This window comes from Trachemys scripta, chromosome 11 (genome assembly GCF_013100865.1).
Source record: "Trachemys scripta elegans isolate TJP31775 chromosome 11, CAS_Tse_1.0, whole genome shotgun sequence".
Classification (NCBI taxonomy): Eukaryota; Metazoa; Chordata; order Testudines; family Emydidae; genus Trachemys; species Trachemys scripta.
In genome coordinates this window covers 73,595,979-73,615,344 of record NC_048308.1, presented here as the reverse complement: position 1 = coordinate 73,615,344, position 19,366 = coordinate 73,595,979, and the positions used below count along the sequence as shown (strand labels likewise).

At 41.4% G+C, this 19,366-nt stretch overlaps 1 protein-coding gene across 5 annotated transcripts in view; it reads left to right on the top strand.

Annotated features, from left to right (window-relative positions):
- DIP2A (disco interacting protein 2 homolog A) overlaps positions 1 to 19,366 on the top strand; it is a 191,809-nt gene that overhangs the window by 101,097 nt on the left and 71,346 nt on the right. For 4 of the 5 annotated variants that reach the window (XR_004647764.1, XM_034786563.1, XM_034786562.1 and 1 more), the window contains 4 exons: positions 5,482 to 5,727; positions 12,955 to 13,083; positions 14,967 to 15,086; positions 16,825 to 17,022. Coding sequence is in view for 4 of the 5 variants with exons in the window: in XM_034786563.1 (XP_034642454.1) it covers positions 5,482 to 5,727; positions 12,955 to 13,083; positions 14,967 to 15,086; positions 16,825 to 17,022 (693 nt within the window). In the remaining variant the exon portion in view is untranslated. The remainder of the gene's footprint in view (positions 1 to 5,481; positions 5,728 to 12,954; positions 13,084 to 14,966; positions 15,087 to 16,824; positions 17,023 to 19,366) is intronic. The other variant, XM_034786564.1, reaches the window with a different exon arrangement.

Genomic DNA, 19,366 nt, shown 5'->3' with positions numbered 1-19,366 from the left:
TAGGAAGCCTGACAATATGCAGTTCCACATTTTTTCAGAAGAAGGGTTTAGCCAGTCTGTAATGTCTGTTTCAGCATGTGTGTTTGTACCAATTTGGAATGGGAAAGGCCCACATCTTTGTGAATTTTCTTCCCTGAAGTACATTTTAAGTGGTTTCTAGAGGTGTTTGGAAACAGCATGATATCAGGTCTGAACTACCTTTGATTGGCATCACAAGTAGCTCACTCCAGAATCAAAACGTACAGACATGCATGGTAGTGAACATTGAGCTTTTATGTAGAGATACAGCTGGGGCTTGTATGATGATGGAAACCTTTTGGAGAAAAATGGGAAGTGTGTTTCTCAAACACAGTTTATTTACTTAGGCAGCCATCCAGTCCTCCTGCCTCATAGAGTTGACAAGGGAAAGCACCAGCAAAGAAGCCAGCTATTATTTGTACTAGATTTAGGGATGCTCCTAGTTCTCTGGCTCTTTTCCAACAGCAATCAGTATACTGAACCCTGCTTCTAGGAAGCAAAAAAATCTGGTGTTTTGATAGAATTTAAAGCAAGCAGCCAGTCATCTTTTATCTACTCAGGAGGACTACCCTGAGGGAGGGGAAACTAGCCCCTTTTCCCCTTGTGACCCTGATTACCTCAGGCACATTGAGTTCTGTTTATGAAGCATGGCTACAGAATTCAGATTAGATAAACTTCTTCAAAGTGCCCTGCTCGAGAATGTCCTTGACATCATCAGTATGAGGAAGAAACTGCAGGATATACATTCTCTTTAAAAAGTATCAGCCGCCTGCTAGAGAAGGGAAGTATGTATATTCTGACATGCCTGTCGCTGAGGTAGCTGGGTGCCAAGTGCACCCAGCAGGGTCCTTATGAGGAAGTAAAGACCCCAACTTATATCTAGTGAAAGAAATGGTCAACTGGTATCTCTAGAAACAATCATGTTTTTCCTAGGTGAGGGTGACTGCTTATGTAATTTGGGACTTGCTGTGGTCTATAAACACAAGAGGGTACATCACCCAGCTAAGTTCCATGTCACTAAGGAGAGAGTTCCTAAACCATTTTAAGTCTTTTTTTGCATTGGTGCTGCATGAATTCATAAAATACTTAGTAATGTTTCTACACAGAATAAGAGCAAATGTTTCCCCTTATTTGGAGGATGGGCCCATCAAGAAGCATGTCATTTTGGTTGGACAAGAATCAGTTTCTACCAGTGCTGGAGTCAGTAGGAAGTCTAAGCTTGTTCCTCAGACAATTGAAGGTTATGCGACCCATGCTAGATGGGGCTCATCTAAAAAGACTGTACCCTAGGACAAAACATGGAATTTAAGGTTTGCCAGTCAGAAGGTTTCAACACAGACTTGCTGAAAACGTTGGACAGCATGGCCACAGGGGTGTTCATGTTACTCCCAACACTCCTGCGTATGAGGCAACCACGGTGGGCCCTGAAGTCTCGAGATTTGCAAGTCACACATTTCCTGCATTGTATCTGAATGACAGACAAACTACAATACATGTTTGAGTGGAAGTTCAGGGACAACCTGTAATTGGGAAAGTCTCCCAAATTACTCCTGTCCAAATTGTAGTAACTATGAATGCATCTTGCCTGGGATGAGGAGCTCACATGGCATAACTTCGCACCTTCTAGGGTTCGTGATGTCTCAGAGAACAAAATCTACATCAAACTCTGCAGGCAAGGGTGGTCTTAAATGCTGTCCAGACCATAAGATATGTGGTAACCCAAATGGTATCTTTGATCCAAACAGCCAGCTATGCTACCTCATTTTATATAAACAAATATGGAAGAGTTGATTCACTCATTCCTTCTGTATGAGGATGTTGGGATTGCACATTACCCTAAAAACATTACTAGTTATCCCTTCCAAGTCAGGAAAGGATAACATGATTACAAGCCGGCTAAGTTGATCATTAGTGTATCTTGGATCAGGGGCTGGTCAAGTAGAAAATAATTTTATTGCCATTTCGATGAACACAAAATTACAGGTGTTTGTGTGCATCACCAAAAAGCTTCCTTTGGACAATGTCTTCCCAATCTGTTAGGAAGGGAAATTGCATGTCTGAATATCCTCTGGCAGTAAATATTTGGCCAACAGAGGATCAATACCTTTTTTTCTGACCTTAGTCAAGGAAATAGAGTTCTTGACCTTGTAAAAATGCTGATAGCCAATCCCATTGCACTGAGAAGCTTGCCACATCCGAGCACATGGAATCATGGCAGTTTTCTGCATCCAAGCCTGAATACATTTCCCAATCAGCATGGTTGCTAATGGGTTAAAGTTGAAGGATGTTGGTCTCTGAGGTTCCCCTAACTGCCTGGAAATAGTCTAGCAGATGGGTGTACAGTGCAAGTCCCACGTGGATCATTTTTCAGACTCATGAACACTGCTCTTCATACGTCAGGATTAGAGACTTCTTTCCAAATAGCACCTTTACCAGCGAGCTTTGCTGTTTGCAGTAATTTTCAAGGTACATCATTTTCAATTTCCTGGCATCAGGAACTGTGTAGGACTTAGTGTGTGTAAACATTTTAATCTGTCTGTGTGGCTCTGACATTGAATAAGTTTTCTTCTTAATACTTGGGAACTGAAGTTTCTCATACAAGATGTCACTTCCTGGTAGCAGTAACTTCAGCTTACAGGGTGAGGAAGCTGCATGTCCTAGTGACTTAAGCTGAAGTTCAAGGATAAAATCCTTTGAGATTGTTAAATTCCCTTTTAATCAATTAGTCTCATCCTATTAACATGTTGTTGCATCCATCTGGATGTGAGTTTTTTTCTACATAAATTTTATTGAATTGTGACTTCAGATATCATGCTGATACACATTTGGTCCAAAGGATGTTGGTTTTTGCAGCTAACCTGTGATCAGATTTCATTAGGGAGATTTGTAAGGCAGACAGCATTCTCTGCACAGCTCTTCAAGAACCAAGTATGGAACATTATCTGAGCATATGTATTTGGTGACAAGAAACATACTCCTCTGTCACTATGGTTCTCTGGAGATATATCTGAGATTGATCACCACCCAGTGCCCTTCATACTTGAGGGGTTGGTAATCCTCTTTGGTTACTTTTTTTTGCATATTCAGTTTTCACCTTTAGCCTCAGAGTAAGTGCAAGTTCCAGGCATTAAGGATTTATGCTTTGGCCCATTAGAAAGGCAGCTGCAATGGCCCCTGCTAGAACCAGCAGCCAAGAACTTTTAAGCTATGGGAGTTCCCCAGAAGTATTATCCACAGGGCACAAATCCAAGGCTGGTGATCTATGACAGCTGTATCTCTTCAAAGAACTATTGTTACAGATAAATATATTTTTACTCAAAATATGTCCTGATTGGCATAAATCCATAATTTGAGGTGAAATGGTCAGATGATATTAGAGCTTCAGTCAGCCCACTGGATCCAGTTGAAGCCACTGGATAATTCTCTCTTTACAAGAGGGATCTCGAATTTTCATATTTTTGCACTGTTTAAAACCAGTGATTCTCAAATTACTGGAAGTGTTAAATTCTTGATAACCCCAGGGAATAATGTATGAAGCATCTGGCAATATTCATGTTTGTTGCTATATGTAATCTGGGATTCTTCATGTAATTCCATATCAAAACTATGTTAATAGTACATTATATTGGAACGGTTAATCTACCAAAGGTTAGGAAATACCAAAGTTAAGATTGCAGGTATTCCACATTAACTCTGTCACCTGCCCATGTAGCATCAGTTGAAAAAGTCTGGAAGAAAAATATCCCGAGGAGGAGCTTCAGCCTCCAAGATTTTGCTGGTTTACACAAATGGTACAGAGCAGTGTAAATGCCATAATCTGAAACTATTTGGCTTCTAGACCATCTGAACACCTCTCCTCCCCTGCCCTGTTGCTGTTTCTCCGAAAGGACCCTTCTCTTGTGACTCTCCGGATCTCTGCTGCTGGGAAATCTCTGGCCTGGCAGAGATCCTAAGCTACACCAAAGGACAATGCCTGTTCTTGTGTAGCTTAGGAACTCCCCCAGCAAGGCACCTTCCCCAGCTGCTGAGCTCCTAAAGCACCTGTCAGGTTATGGCCAGGAGAACCCTGTCAGCCCAGTGAGGTTTGATGGAGACTGAGGGAATGCGAATGGTCCTGTAGGTCATTCAGAGTCCTCAGCCCTAGTCTCAGTCCCTTCATGCCTTCCAAGGCTGGTTGGAACCTTTCCTCTGCAATTTCACACCTTCAGAAACCTGGCCAGGGCCTTTGCTCAGCTTCTGTTCACCTTACAGTCTGCAGCAGCATCTCCCTCAGCCTCAGTTATCCCTTTCAGTGTTCATGTATTTAGATTATTGATTACTGACCAGTTTGCTATGAAACTCATTGATTGATAATGTGTGTGCCATGTGTCATTCCTTCATTTTTCATTTAATGAGTTGAGCAAAAATAAAATAAATGCTGTGAACACTGAAGTTCAAATGCTCTGTCAGTGCAAAAACCAATTTCTCTTAGGAAAAGGCCATACACCCTCTTCAGCAACGGCTACTTCCATGCCAAATTTCAGCTTCAGACCTCAGCTATTTTGGCTGGAGAACTATTGTTTTTTTTTTTTTTTTTTTAAAAGGCAAGAATTTTTCCATAATGCGACAAAATGAATTTCCCCAAGCAAACCTTATTTCCTTGAGCTGTTTGTCTTCTGCCCAAAGGTGATGATTTCTAACATGGAAAATTTGAGTCCAGAAGATGAAAGTTTCAGAAAGTTCTAAGTAACTTGAAGCAGGCAGTTAAAATGGGAGTGATCAAACCTTAGCTGTAGCCATGTGTGGCTGCCACCACTGTAACAAAAGGCCTTAATAAGTTTCAGCCGTGTCATGCACTGGACTAGGTGGAATACACGTACCTTTTGGATTGGGTTCCTAATTCATTATAGTTGTGATGAAACTAAACAAATGTAAAATAAATATTTCATTGAGCAGCCCAGATTTACTAGCAGTAAATGAGCTGGCCTTTGGGTGTGCTTTTTGCTGTCATTGTTTTATGAATCTAGAAAGAGGAATCAAGTTATGCAGAGGTTCAAATGGAAAACAATGCTGAGCTTTTAATTCTTAGCTGTGGGGGTAGTTCTGCTCCGACTATCCAAAAATAGAGAGCACTAAGTGTGTATGTCCTTTGCCATGTTGTTACTGTATATATTCAATAGCTTAGGCAGAAGTGGCTTATTTAGCAGATTATATTTTTGTCATTCCAAATAAAGCAGTTAAAATGAAATGTTTTGCTGTGTTAGACATTGTTTTCTAATGCTCCTGTATCGAAGTTAAGCACTACCACTATGAAAGGGTGGCAATGGAACAGAATTTGTGCATGTGAATGTGCCATATGCTTAGAACATGCGTCTCATGTTTAGTGCATGAGCAATGCCAAATGGAGAACATGGAAAGACTTCATGTTCCCCTTTATTGGGTCATTCCTACATTACATGCCTGTCATCATTATTTTAATCACAGACACATCGTCTGCATCAGAAGATGAGGGCTCGTTACGTCGGCAAGGGCGGATCACCTCCACTCCGTTCCAGAGCCATTCCAACGTAGAGCCCTGGCTTAACCGGGTTATCCAGGGCTCCTCCACCTCATCCTCTGCATCCTCCACCTCATCCCATCCAGGAGGGAAACCTGCTGCTGCTTCCAATACCGCTACTGCCACCGCTGCTGCCACTGTGCTTGCAGATCTTATGGCCCACGCTCAGCTAGGTTAGTAAAAGAACTGCCTGTTTGTAGCGCAAAAGAGTAAATCAATTGTTAAGCAAAGCTGAAAAATACAAGTGTGGTTATACGCGGAAGTCAGGTATTCTCATAAGTGCCATACTTTACTAAGAGAATTCCTATTAAAGTGTACAATCCTCAGGCCAGGTATGTGTCATGTATTATTTTCCACTATAAATAGAAATAGATACTTACAAATTACCAACAAGCATTCCCTTGCTAAAATGTTAGTGTCCTGGTAAATCGAATCAAAGGTGCCTTTCTAGTACATAAGAAACACAATTTCAAAATGAGGTATCAAGTGTTCAGGAGATGCCTTCTGACATCCACTTGTCTAGCCCAAGTAACTTCAGGATCTGGTATTCAAAGGTAATTTAGTTGGAAAACCTCCATGAACAAGAGGTCTGTTGGAATGCTATACAAGATTTACATTTAGATTAGGTGCCGACACAGATGTTTTTAAATGTTTGGATTAACAGAGTGTGTGTAAATGCATCTGGGTATAGATTTATTATCTAGAGGAAAGTTATGCAATAAGTATTGAATGACACTTAATATTGGAACGGAAGTGAAAAGCATAGAACTATTTGTTGAACAAAATGTATTTGTAACCCGCGTTCAAGCAATAGTCCTGCCTCATTCTCCCTACCACTGAGGGGCTAGAACTCAGGGTTACCAGAGTACTGGACGCATCCTAGATAGTTCTTACAGAATAGTGGACCTCTGCAGTTGGGAGACTCAGTGGTACAGAGAGAAAACCCACTTCTTTTCTTTCCAGAATTAAAGTGTAAGGGATTATTTCATCTAGACTGGTGAAGGTTGATGCTGTGTGTCTGTGTGTGTGTTTAATAATGGTCTTGGGGTAATATAATACTAAAAGTTCCTTTTGGGAGTGGGGAACAGTACATTTTCAATACATCTACCAAATGGTTTGAAGAAGTTTAAAAATACAGCATAAAATGAGGCGTGATTTTTTAATTAACCTCTGCTCCATATCTTGAAGTTCTTACCTCATGCGTACACAGGTGACAGTCATTGAAGACCATGAGAGTTCTGTCTTAAAACTTCGGGACTTGGCCACTTTACTTATCTAACTTTTTTGTTTATATGGGTCTGTTGCCTGTATGTATTATACACAGACATTTGCTCTGCAAATATTTCAGAGGTCCTGCTGAATTATATTGAAGCACTTCATTAGACTTACAAAATGAACATACAGACCTTTCTCTAACACTAATTGAAGCACACTTAACTGAAAAGACTGCTGTTAATGAATATATTCATCAAATATTCAGTTAATTCCACCATTCCAGCTACCATCCTCAGACTTTGCACAATGATCTATGCAATCTGCTAGGTGTATCCTCTAGACTGAATCACTTCAGTATCTGCGTGGAAAATACAGCAATGTAGTACAATTCATTTATGACACTTCAAACCCAGCCAGCCTGCTAAATCTGGTTTCCTATGGTGTGATTGGCACTGGTTGTGATACATGGGGGGAGTGTTCCTGTCTTCTTTCCATCAGGAAGGAAGCAGCCATTCAGCCAGAAAGGATTCGTCCCCAGCTCCTCCCCATCTAAGCTCCTTGCTGGCCTGATTCCCAGTTGCTTCCTGCCTCAGGCTGATCTTGAAGCACCAGCTTTTGTTTTTCTACAGCCTGTTGTTAGAATTAAGAAAGAAAAGAGAAGCTGCCAGTCCATAAATTCATATCCATGCTCCAACAGGGCACCTCCATCTTCTCTTGTGACCATGAGGTGCCCCAGTTCTCTGCAGCAGCAGGCTCCCTTGGACTCTCCACAGGCAGTTGCTGGTAGGAACTGGAGTTGTCCTGCTATTCTTCAAGTCCCTTTCCCCCCGGATGGGCCATTTTCTCCAGTTCATTAATGTAGCAGGGGATTAATGGAAGCCCAGATAGAGAGATGGACGTTTCTCCCCCTCTCAGGAAGCTTCTGTTGGGGTGGGGAGTGTGTCCCTTCCTCATATCTCCAGCTCCCTCCTCTGTTTACATAGAGATCTGTTCTCCACTTTGGAAATGAATAGGAAAGAAATCTGGTCTTAACTTTTTGCAAGAAGATTTGTTTCCATGTTGAAATGCTAGTGTTTTAGAAACAGGAGCGGCTCTGTTTTTTGCCGCCCCAAGCACGGCAGGCAGGCAGCTTTTGGCGGTGCACCTGCGCGTGGTCCGCTAGTCGCACGGATTCAGTGCCATATCTGCAGGAGGTCCGCCGGTGCCGCACCATCAGCGTACCTGCTGCTGAATTGCCGCCAAAGCCACGGGACCGGCAAACCTCGCACAGGCGCACCGCCGAAAGCCACCTGCCTGCCGCCCTCACAGCGACCGGCAGGCCGCCCCCCGCAGCTTGCCGCCCCAGGCACGCGCTTGCTGCACTGGTGTGCCTGGAGCCGCCCCGTTTAGAAAGCTCCTAGAGGCTGAAGTGTGTTGGTTCTCTCTCTCTCTCTCTCTCTCGCTGCACACATCTCTCTCCACTCACTGTTCTTTAACCCTGACTAGGACGGTTCAGCTCTGTGGCTGTGTGTAGTACGCTCTCCTTTGCTAGTGCTGGCTTTTGAGGGCGTTTTTAATGATATGAATGTGTATCCATTAGTAACTAGTCTGAACAATTCATTACATATAAACCAACCATCAGCCATAAGTTTGGGCCCATCTTTCTCTTCCCACCAGGGATGTTTTAGTTCATGTCCTCAGAGCATCCCCTACTCCCAACAGCTCTATAAATATGGGGAACTGGGGGTGGCATTGCACCATTGCCAGATCCTGGTTGCCGGTTCGAAGGCTTGCAGAATGTACTGGAACTGCAGTTAGTGTCAGCCATTAGTGCTGCTCAACCTCAGACAGTGTTTAAAAAGACGTGTGGTCTTTGAGTGTAAGTAGAATATAAAAGTCCTATTGGATCTCTGAGCGTATTCTCTGTTTCACACAATGGAGTTATGGGGCTCTCAGTACTTAATCACTCTGAGAAGGATATTAGCAATCTAACCTTGGAAGAATTGGAATAATTTGTTTGTATGTTTGTGGAAGGAATGTTAATGTTAATACTAGTATGTTCACAAGGATAAGTAGAGTAGAACAAAATTATATAGGTGACTTCAACAATACGCACACATTTTATATTCCAAGGTGCTTTTATAAAGTATTCTATAGGTAGGTACAACAATAGTAAAACATTCGTCGGCTTTGAATAGTAATTTTCCAGAGAAGACCACTCAGAATATTCTATGTTCTGAATTGTACACTAAATTAAGACTAACAACATAGTAAAAGGTACAAAGAAGGGCACTGGATTTGAAACAAGGACTGAAAAGCGTGAGCTGTGAGTTCAGGATAAGTGATCAGCACAGTTGAAATAATTAAAGGACCACTTAATGCTCAGCATGTCAGTGTGCTTTAGAAATTGCACCCCCATTGTGTGTGTTGCTACTCTGTGTAGACAAGCCTTGAGATGCTGAGCTGAGAAGAGTTGGGTTGAAGAGTGAACCCAAGAAAGAAGTAGATCTGGATCCAGATTTTATGTGAGAACCCACTTGCCATTCCAACTGAATTCCTGTTGGGTGTTTTTTTTTTAACTATTTTATTTTTCTGGTGGTTCTGGTTCAATTTCAGTAGCTTTTTAGTTATTTAAAAGGCCTATTTGACTGACTGGTACCTGAAGGCAAACAATGAAAATCTGATACAGCCAAATCTGTAGGTCTAAACTGGCTTCCCACTTTAGTTCCCAATTTGAGTCCTCATATACCCCAGTATTCTTTCCCTCAGATTATCTTATTACTGGCTCCCAATTCCCTTTCCCAGCGGAAGACTTGTAAATATAAAGGTGGTGGTATTCTTCTGACCTTCTATTGACAAAGCCACATAGCAGATGTGATTTTGAGTGATCGTTTTGGGGAGTTTATTCAGGGATCATGAGCTGTGCAAGATATTGTTATTTGAGGCTGGACCCTGTAAATTTAACAGAATATGAATTTTGTGGATTAATGTTGCACTAAGAGCCTCATACGTGCATTCGACTCAGTTTTCCCTTTTGTGCTGCATTAAGTCAATGTTTGTTTTAGTGCTTTATTAAAGCAAAAAATGTTTCCGTTTTTAATAAAGTAACCAAAACTGGGCACAATAGGACATACTAATGACATTTTGGGTGTCTGCCAAATACTCAATATTCTGTCATAAAACCCTTTTACATGGTTTGAAAAGCCAGTTTTCACGTTCAATTACCACGTTATTATCCCTTCCAATTCAGGCTGTCATGAGAGAGTGACTGACTAAATATTACTTTCTGACATTTTGGGGTTTCGTCCCTGTGAAAGGAGTTTGTGATCCCAGTTCAGTAGAATCATAGAAGATTAGGGTTGGAAGAGACTTTAGGTCATCATCTAGTCCAACCCCCTGCTCAAAGCAGGACCAATTCCAGTAAGTACCTGGTAGGCAACTTGCATAATACAGTAGACACTCATTAGTAGCAACATATTCGTGCTCTTTTGGTCCTAAGCAGCTGTTGCTATTATGGGGAGTGTTGACAATTCACAGCAGAGAAAGTGTTCCCAAGGGAAATGTTCCTATAAGTGGCGATTACTCTTACAAACTGTTGCCATGAACAAGTGTCTGCTTACAAAAACCTATCCTCACAAGTGGCCCCCTTGGAGATATTCTCAACATATATCAAGGATTTGAATAGGCATGAGAACAGCACTACCTTTGTCCCCCAGGTGATTCCTCCAGAACTAAATTGAGCCCTCTTGGTGTGGTGGTGTAGAAAAGTTTGCACTTCCGGTGTTTATGCTTCATTTGCTCTGTGATTCTACTTTTCACTGCTGTTTGTTTACTTCCATTCGTAAGAACTAGATTAATATACAATGTTAATTTTTAAACAGTGAAACAGTGGTCTCCGTCTCGGCCATTTTAGTGAGCACATCTGATGGATGCAAACTGCCAAGTTATGATCAAAGCCCAGAGTGTTCTCTGATCCTGAGTGTGCCCCAGAATTGTGCTCTGGAATCTAAACTTTAATGGGGAAAAAAGTATCTGGCTCTTGTGGTATGAAGATCTGTGAACTAAATGCAACTGGTGCAGTATTGTTTGTCCTAAGACTGCAGGCAAACGGAAATAATAGCTCTGTAAAATTAAAACTATTCCATTCATCTCAATGGATAGTTTCCTCTGGAACCTAATGATTAATGTAATTGTAGATATTAACTGTTTCATTGCTGATCACTTTTGCAGAAATAGCTCACTAACTTGCTTATCCCCCAGTGCCTCCCAGATCTCCCCAGCTCCCAAAAGTCCCAACTGTCCTCTATCCAGCTGCCTAAAGCTCCAGTTTCCATCCTTGACAAACTTCTCTGATGGAGCTATGCCTTGCCAATACAGAATTCTGTGACGTGTTGAAATCCTCCTTTGGATTTCAGTCTCTTTGAGCTGTGCTAGCGCACTACACAGCTCTCATTGACATCAATCACCTCCTTCAGTACTAGGGCAAGGTATTCCTACCTCGCAAAGGTAGTTCATTCTCTCTGCTCCATTCACGCAGCTCCTCCTTAGGACTCTGGATATCTAGGGTCTCCAGTTGAAGCTCTGATGCCTGCCTGATTGCTTCTTTCAGACTGTGGGTTTTTCAGTTGCAGCTGCATTCTGAACTCTTTCCCTAATATGGGTGTCACATTGGTCCTGGGTGGTTGGACCCTCTTCAGGGAAAGCTGTAACTGACAGTCATTGCCACAGGCTTAGGTGGGTAGACTCTACCTAGGTTGAAGAAGATGGTGTGATCTCAATCGTCACATGCTAGTTGTTGGAGGGCAGTTTTCAATCAATTACTGTTGCTTCACTTCTCAACTTAGCCCTCCGTACATGTGAGGAGTCTCCCCACATAGGAACCCCTCTTTGAACGTCAGCTTTGCAGATGCATACCAGCCATTAACCTTAGAAGCTGTTTCAGTGGCTTCATCCCTGGGACACTCCTGCTTTCTCCATTTAAAATTAAAATATAAAATGTGTGCAAATGATGCACCATGTGTCTTCCGTCATCTCATACCAGCCACATCTTAAACGGAATTTATCCCACCAGATTGCAACTCACTCTTGTCTCACATAGACCTGAGCCTACTCCTCTGTGAGCATTTGTAGCAGAAACATTAAGTGTTTGTAGCTGTGACAACCATGCTATAATCTCTGGAGCCGAGTGCTGAAGACTGTCTAGCTATTAGAGCCACATGGGCCTCTAACATTCAAAGGGTCCGGTGAAGAATGAAACTCTCTCTGGAATCACAAAATAAACAAGGAATTTCACTCAGTCTAGCTGAGTGTGTGTGAAAGACAGGCAGTAACCATTACGAGTAAATATTGAGGGCATAACACAATTAACAAGGCACGGTTACACCTTTCTGATCTAGCCTGGAGCTAACCACAGAGGGGCCACGCACTCCTGCAAAGGAACCACACACCTGGTTATGAAAGTCCATCCAACATCTTTTGGGCTTAACTGTGCTGCATTTGTGTCTCCTGTTTGGTCCTCAGCCTTCTGGGTCTTCCCACAAATCTCTCTCTTGGGCGGAGGGGTCGATAGAAGATGCGCAACTTCAGCTACGGGAATAGCGTAGCTGAAGTCGACGTATCTTATTTCGACTTATCTCCCGTCCTCACGGGATCGACGGGAGCACGTTCGGGGATCGCTATATCCCCGATAGATATGGCGGGTAGTCTGGACGTACCCTTGGAGATCTAAAATCAGCACTTGCTGCAGTCCCTGGGCTTGAGGCTCCCTTCAGGGACCTTTTCTTATTGACTCCCTTCTCTTCTTGGTGCAAGGCTCCCTGCAGTGCCTAATTCAGTGTTTTCCTTTCCTAGTCTGGATTCTGGGAGCATCCTCCTTCTGCCAGCGGACCAGAGGCTGCCTGCCTTTCACTCCTTCCTTCCTTCCTTCTATTCACCCACAGTGGGTCCCCTCTAGTTTCACCCCAAAGTGATCAGATTCGCTAAGGAGAAGGGATTTGGCTGCCCACCAAAACTTGCTCTGATCAATCCCAAAGATACAGTGTCTGTTGCAATATTTTATCCGTTTTCTTTCTTACTGTCTGGCTTGGGATGGGGCTTCTGCAGATAAAAAGCTGGAAAAGTATAAGTGTACAGTGAGAGGCAACTTTGTATATTAATAACTAAGATGTTTGATGTGTCTTCTGTGTCTGTTTCTTATATCCTCGCAGATAACCACTCCGCTCCTCCTGACGTAACAACGGGTCTTGTAGAACACTTGCATCATGAGCGACCACAAGTAGCATCAGTACGAGGAATTCCCAGGGGCTACAACAGCAGCATACTAGAAACTGCAGATGGTGAATATGTCAAAATGATCCCACTCTCCAACACCTGGCCATTTTTCTGCATCACTGAATAGACAGAGGGTCTATATAATGTTTGCCGTCATACTGACTTGCATATACAGTGTACCATAGGCTATTATATTACTGTTTTTTCAGTGCCAGCAATGGTTATAGCTTTCCGGTTAGACTTTCATCAGAAATATTTGGATAATCTCTTTTCTGGAAGTATGTATGTCATTCAGATGCAGACTTGTATAGTTCAGTGTGTATATGGCAGGGACTGAAGCTTAGGGATCAGAGAGATAGGATTGCAACTGTTCTTATAGAGTAAAAGATTCAAACGTGAAGTGAAGTTGACTGGAACGATGTTTTGTAAATCATGCCTTTGACACTCTGTTCTACCCCCCGCTTGTATTTTGGAAGATCATGTATTCTGCCTTTGGACGCTCAGTCTCCCTTCTGAGCTTCAATAGCACTGTGACAGAGAAAGCCAGTAACTTGGTTCAAAGCTGCTGTGTGGCTTGTGGCCAGGAAGTGGTTCAGAAATGCACGTTTCCCTCACCATATGGTTTTTCTTGACACCTAATCCTTTGCTTTCTCAGCACGAGGTGTATTAGCCATCAGGCTGCGTCTACTATATTATTTGGTTAATTCCAATATGTTCATAATTTTTTTTTCAGGGCAGATAGTGGCAAGCATGGCACATGGTTTACTGAACCACTTTAGTCCTTTAGCCTTCTGTGTTTCATTTCCTTGCCACCGTCCTTCCAGCAGAGGGTTTTGAAGAAGTTAATGCTACGTACTAATCAGTCAGAAGATGGCTACTCTTAGCGATGTGAATCATTCGTTCTCCCTCAGTGGCTAAGTATGCTGCCTCTGAAGTGCTCTAAGTCACTGTAATAGCCTACTGAATGCGAGCCTGGAAATCGATCCCAGGTTTCCCATTTTGCAGTGAGGAATGTAACCACTGGGCAACCAGAATGGCCTGTGTCCATCTTTACAGTAAACCTATATGTTGTGTTTAAAAAAAAAGTTATTTAGCATTTTTAATTTCAAAAACATAATTGTATATTGAATGTCAAACTTGGAAATCCCCAAACTGAGATAAGCAAAAGCTAAAAATAAGGCTATGGCTACACTGGCCTTTACAGCGCTGCAACTTTCTCGCTCAGGGGTGTGAAAAAACACCCCCTTGAGCTCAGCAAGTTACAGCGCTGTAAAGCGCCAATGTAAACAGTGCCCCAGCGCTGGGAGCTAATCCCCTCGTGGAGGTGGAGTACCTGCAGTGCTGGGAGAGCTCTCTCCCAGCGCTGGCACGCGACCACACTTGCACTCCCCGCGGTAGCGCTTTGAAGTTTAGAGTGTAGCCAGGGCCTAAATCAGCTCTTCTGTCCAGTTGTGTATTGTAGTTGTGTTTTTCTGGGGCTGTGAAACCATCTAAACCTCACTCAATTAAAAAAAACTTTATAGTACCTTTTTTTTTTTTTACACATTTTGAAGTTGAATAAATATAGATGTAGCAAAACCCCTTCATCCTATATAAAATAAACTGAGCATCCCATTTGTTAATCCCACACCATTACTCAGATTTATTATCTAACTCTGAAAAGTCAGCATTGTTTGCAGCTAGATTAGATGATTAGAAGGCACAAAGCGCAGGCAAACAGCTAGTAAATAGCATTGCTTTAAAGCAACCTTAATATTTGTTTAAAGCTCTTATTGATGGTTTTTTTCCCAAACAGGCACCTGCCTTTTTCAACCACTTTTTCACTTTCACAGTATAAATGTGCTCCTCAGTGTATGGGCCGATGTTATCAGAAAGGTGACAGATTTTGTTTAGGGAGGACAGCATTTGTAAGTCTTTGTTCTGCTCATTCTTTATATGAATTTGACAGGTGTTCCAGTGAATAGTAGAGTTTCCTCAAAAATCCAACAACTTCTAAACACCTTGAAAAGACCAAAGCGCCCACCACTGAAAGAGTTCTTTGTTGATGATTTTGAAGAACTACTAGAAGGTAATAGCTGTCTAAGAATTGTTAACTAATATCACCAGTTTTCTGTTTGTCCCCATAAGCTATGTCAGAGGAGGGATTTCTGCTTCTTTAAATAGTATTGTAAAACATTTTTCCTTAAGGCTAACATCATGGCAAAGTTGGTGTTCCTTGGCAGCGTATTGTTTATCTTTCTTGTCTTTTCCAAGTACAAAACAAATTATGGTATGTCCAGTATTTCAGATTGTCAGACCTTGTGCCAATGCTAGTGTAGAATATCACAGATCTACTAATTATTTTAACTTTTGTTATTAATACTGCTAGATGTCACAAAATAAACATTATTTTCATTTTTGCAGATTTAATATTTAATATTGCATGTTTAATATTCTTATGTAGCAGTTTAATATTCTTATGTAGGTCCCACAAGTTGACCACTATAACTAAACTTGCAAAACAGTTTTTTCTAATATTTTGTTTGAACATGTTCAGAAATGTATAAAACATTCATCTGTGAGGCTGACCTTTTCAAAAGATGATTTTATTGAAAATCTTCAATAAGAGCAGAATTACAGTAATATAATATGATGAGTAAAGAGACTCTGAATATGTGTGCAGGTTTTCTGGGAGTTTTTTTAACCTTAAAATATCAGGAATGTCAAATGTTCTCTAATCCTAAGCCTAATCATGACCTCTTTCTGTATTGTAATTAATATCTAAGGGCTGGTCTATGTAACCGCTTGAAGCAACAGAGAGTCCTGTGGCACCTTTAAGACTAACAGAAGTATGGGGGAAATCTCCATTACTTGCATCTGAAGAAGTGAGGTTCTTACCCACGAAAGCTTATGCTCCCAATACTTCTGTTAGTCTTAAAGGTGCCACAGGACTCTGTTGCTTTTTACAGATTCAGACTAACACAGCTACCCCTCTGATACTTGTAACCACTTAAGTTGATGTAATTTATGTCGCTCGGGGTGTGAAACTGACACCCCGAGTGACCGAAGTTACATCGACTTAAAGCGCTGTCCATACCTCGCTTTGAAGGCGGGAGATGCTCTCCCACTGATATAATTATTCCACCTCTGCGAAAGGTGGAAGCTATGCCAACTGGAAAGCGCTCTCCCATTGGCATAGCGCGTCTGCCCCAGACACACTACAGCAGCACAGTTGCATCGGTGCAGCTGTGCCAATGTAGTGTGGTTGTGTAGACTTGCCCTAATAAATAGAAGCAACGTACTGGTTTGGCTTTTGATACACTCATACGTTCTTTTATCTAAATATATTCTACAACCCTGCCTGTCCCCCAGTCCTCTCAAACCTTTAGCATCAATCATGTGGGAACTTAGTTCCCAAAAATGAACATCCCTCTAATCATTGGGCGTGCTACCTTTCTACTCACTTATACCAGATTGCTGCCTATCTTGCATCTATGTAAACAAGCAGAAGACATGTTAGCAGAAGTGTCTTTTTCCCACAGCAGAGCTGTAGGGTGAGCTTGGGATTCAAATACACTAGTCAGCTGTCCAAGTCTTATGTGAAATAGAAGATTTGGAATTTAAAAAATGCCAGCCAAGGTAAACACTTTGACAATGAGGAAGCCCATGGATCCTTAAACAGCATCATCTTAAAGGTGAAATGAAGCCACTACAGCTGTGAGGAATGGAGAGGTGGAACTGGTTAATGGACTCCAGAGATGTTAGTAAGTATGATGCATGCATTTCAAGAGTAAAATTTTGTAATTTTAATGTTCTTATTCTTTTAGTACAACAACCGGACCCAAATCAGCCAAAGCCAGAGGGGGGCCAGATGACTGTGCTTAAAGGCGAACCCTTAGGTGTGGTTACCAACTGGCCCCCATCGCTCCTGGCTGCTCTGCAGCGCTGGGGGACCACCCAGCCAAAAACCCCATGTCTAACTGCATTGGATACAACTGGGAAAGCCATCTATACACTTACCTATGGCAAGTATTGACTTTGGTACCTTTAAAAATTGAAAAAGGAAGAGCTGGTTATTTGGGAATGAGCCATTTGCTTCACTCTATAAAAGAGACTTTGATGACTACAGTACATTGTTCTATCACTTTTGAGACTCCTATGTAGGTGTGTATTGTGGTATCCTGGACCCACTACATGTTGACTATATCTTAGGAAAAAATGAAAACAGTATTTTGGAGGGGGAATGTACAATAGGGGTCTGCACTGATTCTCCAAGAAATGGCTTTTTCATCAGCAATAAGCACAGCAGTTCATTGGACTTGCTCACTAGAAGAGGAGACTAAAGGCAACCCTCCTTTGTGAGGTTTCCATATATGTAGAGCAGAAAGGGGCAGATGACTAGAACAAAGTGCACTCATCAGATTTGAAAAGTAGATATTTCTGGAGTGCGTACAACTTGTTCATATGATTACTTAGAACAGAAGTTCTATAATTCAGAATGTGCTAAAGGAAGCTTAATCGTCAGATAGGAAACTTTGCTGCATCAGTGAACAGGAAATATTCCATTAGTCAGATGCTTTTTAAGAGAGAATTTGGTTACTCCTCAGAGGCAGCTCAGCAGCACGTTACTTGCAATTATCTTTGCCTTTACACGTTCTATTAAAATTTCCTATGAAACATCCAAGAAACTTGAATAGTCAATTATGCAACGTTATTTGATAGGTAATTGAATAAATTAATATGATTAGATGGAGTGGTAGGGCTTTAGCAAGATGTCCAATTGGTCTGAACTGTGTTCAGATGCTTACTTTTGATAGCCATAAATAAAAAATCAGAACGATATACATAGTGCCTGATAATTAACTATATTAGAAATTAGTTCTAATTTAAGCAGAGTAGTTGAAGCAGTTGTATTTTGGGTTTGTCTAACATAGACTATTTTTCAGTTTCTTTTCTTGATTATACTCAGCTAAAAAACAAGATTAAGTATGATATCATGGTATTCAGGACAGCCAGTCTCTTTATGTACTTTTGTATGTTTAATGTTGAAATAATAGTGGAGCAAAGACCTCGTACCATTCTTAATTAGAGAGCGGGCTAAATGAAGGTGTTGTTCATAAGATAATTTATCATTTGATGTATGTTTGTTATATACTAGTATACAATTATTGTAGTCCTGAATATGCTTTTATTAATAATGCAAATCTATAGCTGTCAAAATATTCAGTAAAATGTCATTTTAAAACCAGACTTTTATTTCTGGTAGCTGAATTCAAATACTGTCTATGATGTAAATGTTCTAATTACTCTAAAATCAGGAATGTTTAATTATTGCTTTTTAAAGTACTAGTCGTACATTAAAAACTTTCCTAATGTTCCTTTTGCACATAAGCCTTGCAACCTTTACACCTACGAATTTGTGATAGTAAATGGGGGAAAAGGTGACCAACAAAGCTTCTTTAAAGGCAGATTATCAGCTGGAAATCAGAAGAGCCAGCACCTTGCCACCAGCCACCTCTCTGCAAATGACCAGCAATTGTTCCAGAGAACACAGCTCGGGAGCCACTGTAATAGAGTACTTTTTAAAGATGCATTTTAACAGACCTAACGCTGACTTTATTTTACCTGGTTTTAAGCATGAAGAGAGTAAAAGCAGAATTTGGTAAAACCAATAAGCTATGTAGAGAAAACAGTGATAACCTATAGAAAAATTTAGCCTAAATGAAACAGGTGCACAACTAGCTGGAAAACCATACCCAGAGAGTAACTACAGAGAGGATCAGTGGTTCACAATCAAGCTGGAAGGGTATGTTAAGTGGGGTCCCCACAAAGATCTGTCTGTTCAATATCTTCATAAATGATTTGGATAATGGCGGAGAGAGTACACAGACAATACCAAGCTGGGAGGGTTTGCAAGTGCTTTGGAAGACAGGATTATAATTCAAAATGATCTTGACAGACTGGAAAAGTGCTCTGAATTAAATACGATGAAATTCAGTGAGCACAAATGCAAAGTACTCCACTTAGGCAGAAATAATCAATTGCACAAATATGGGATGGGAAATGACTGTCTAGGATGGAGTATTTCAGAAAAGAATCTGGGCTTATAGTGGATCACAAATTAAATATGGGTAAACGATGTAACACTGTTGCACAAAAAACAAAAAGGCAAACATCTTTTTGAGATGTATTGGCAGGAGTATTGTAAGCAAGACATGAGAAGTAGTTCTTCCGCTCTGCTCTGCACTGATGAGGCCTCAGCTAGCGTATTGCGTCCAGTTTTGGGCACCACACTTCAGGAAAGATGTGGGCAAATTGGAGAAAGTCCAGAGGAGAACAAAAAAAATGATTAAAGGTCTAGAAAACATG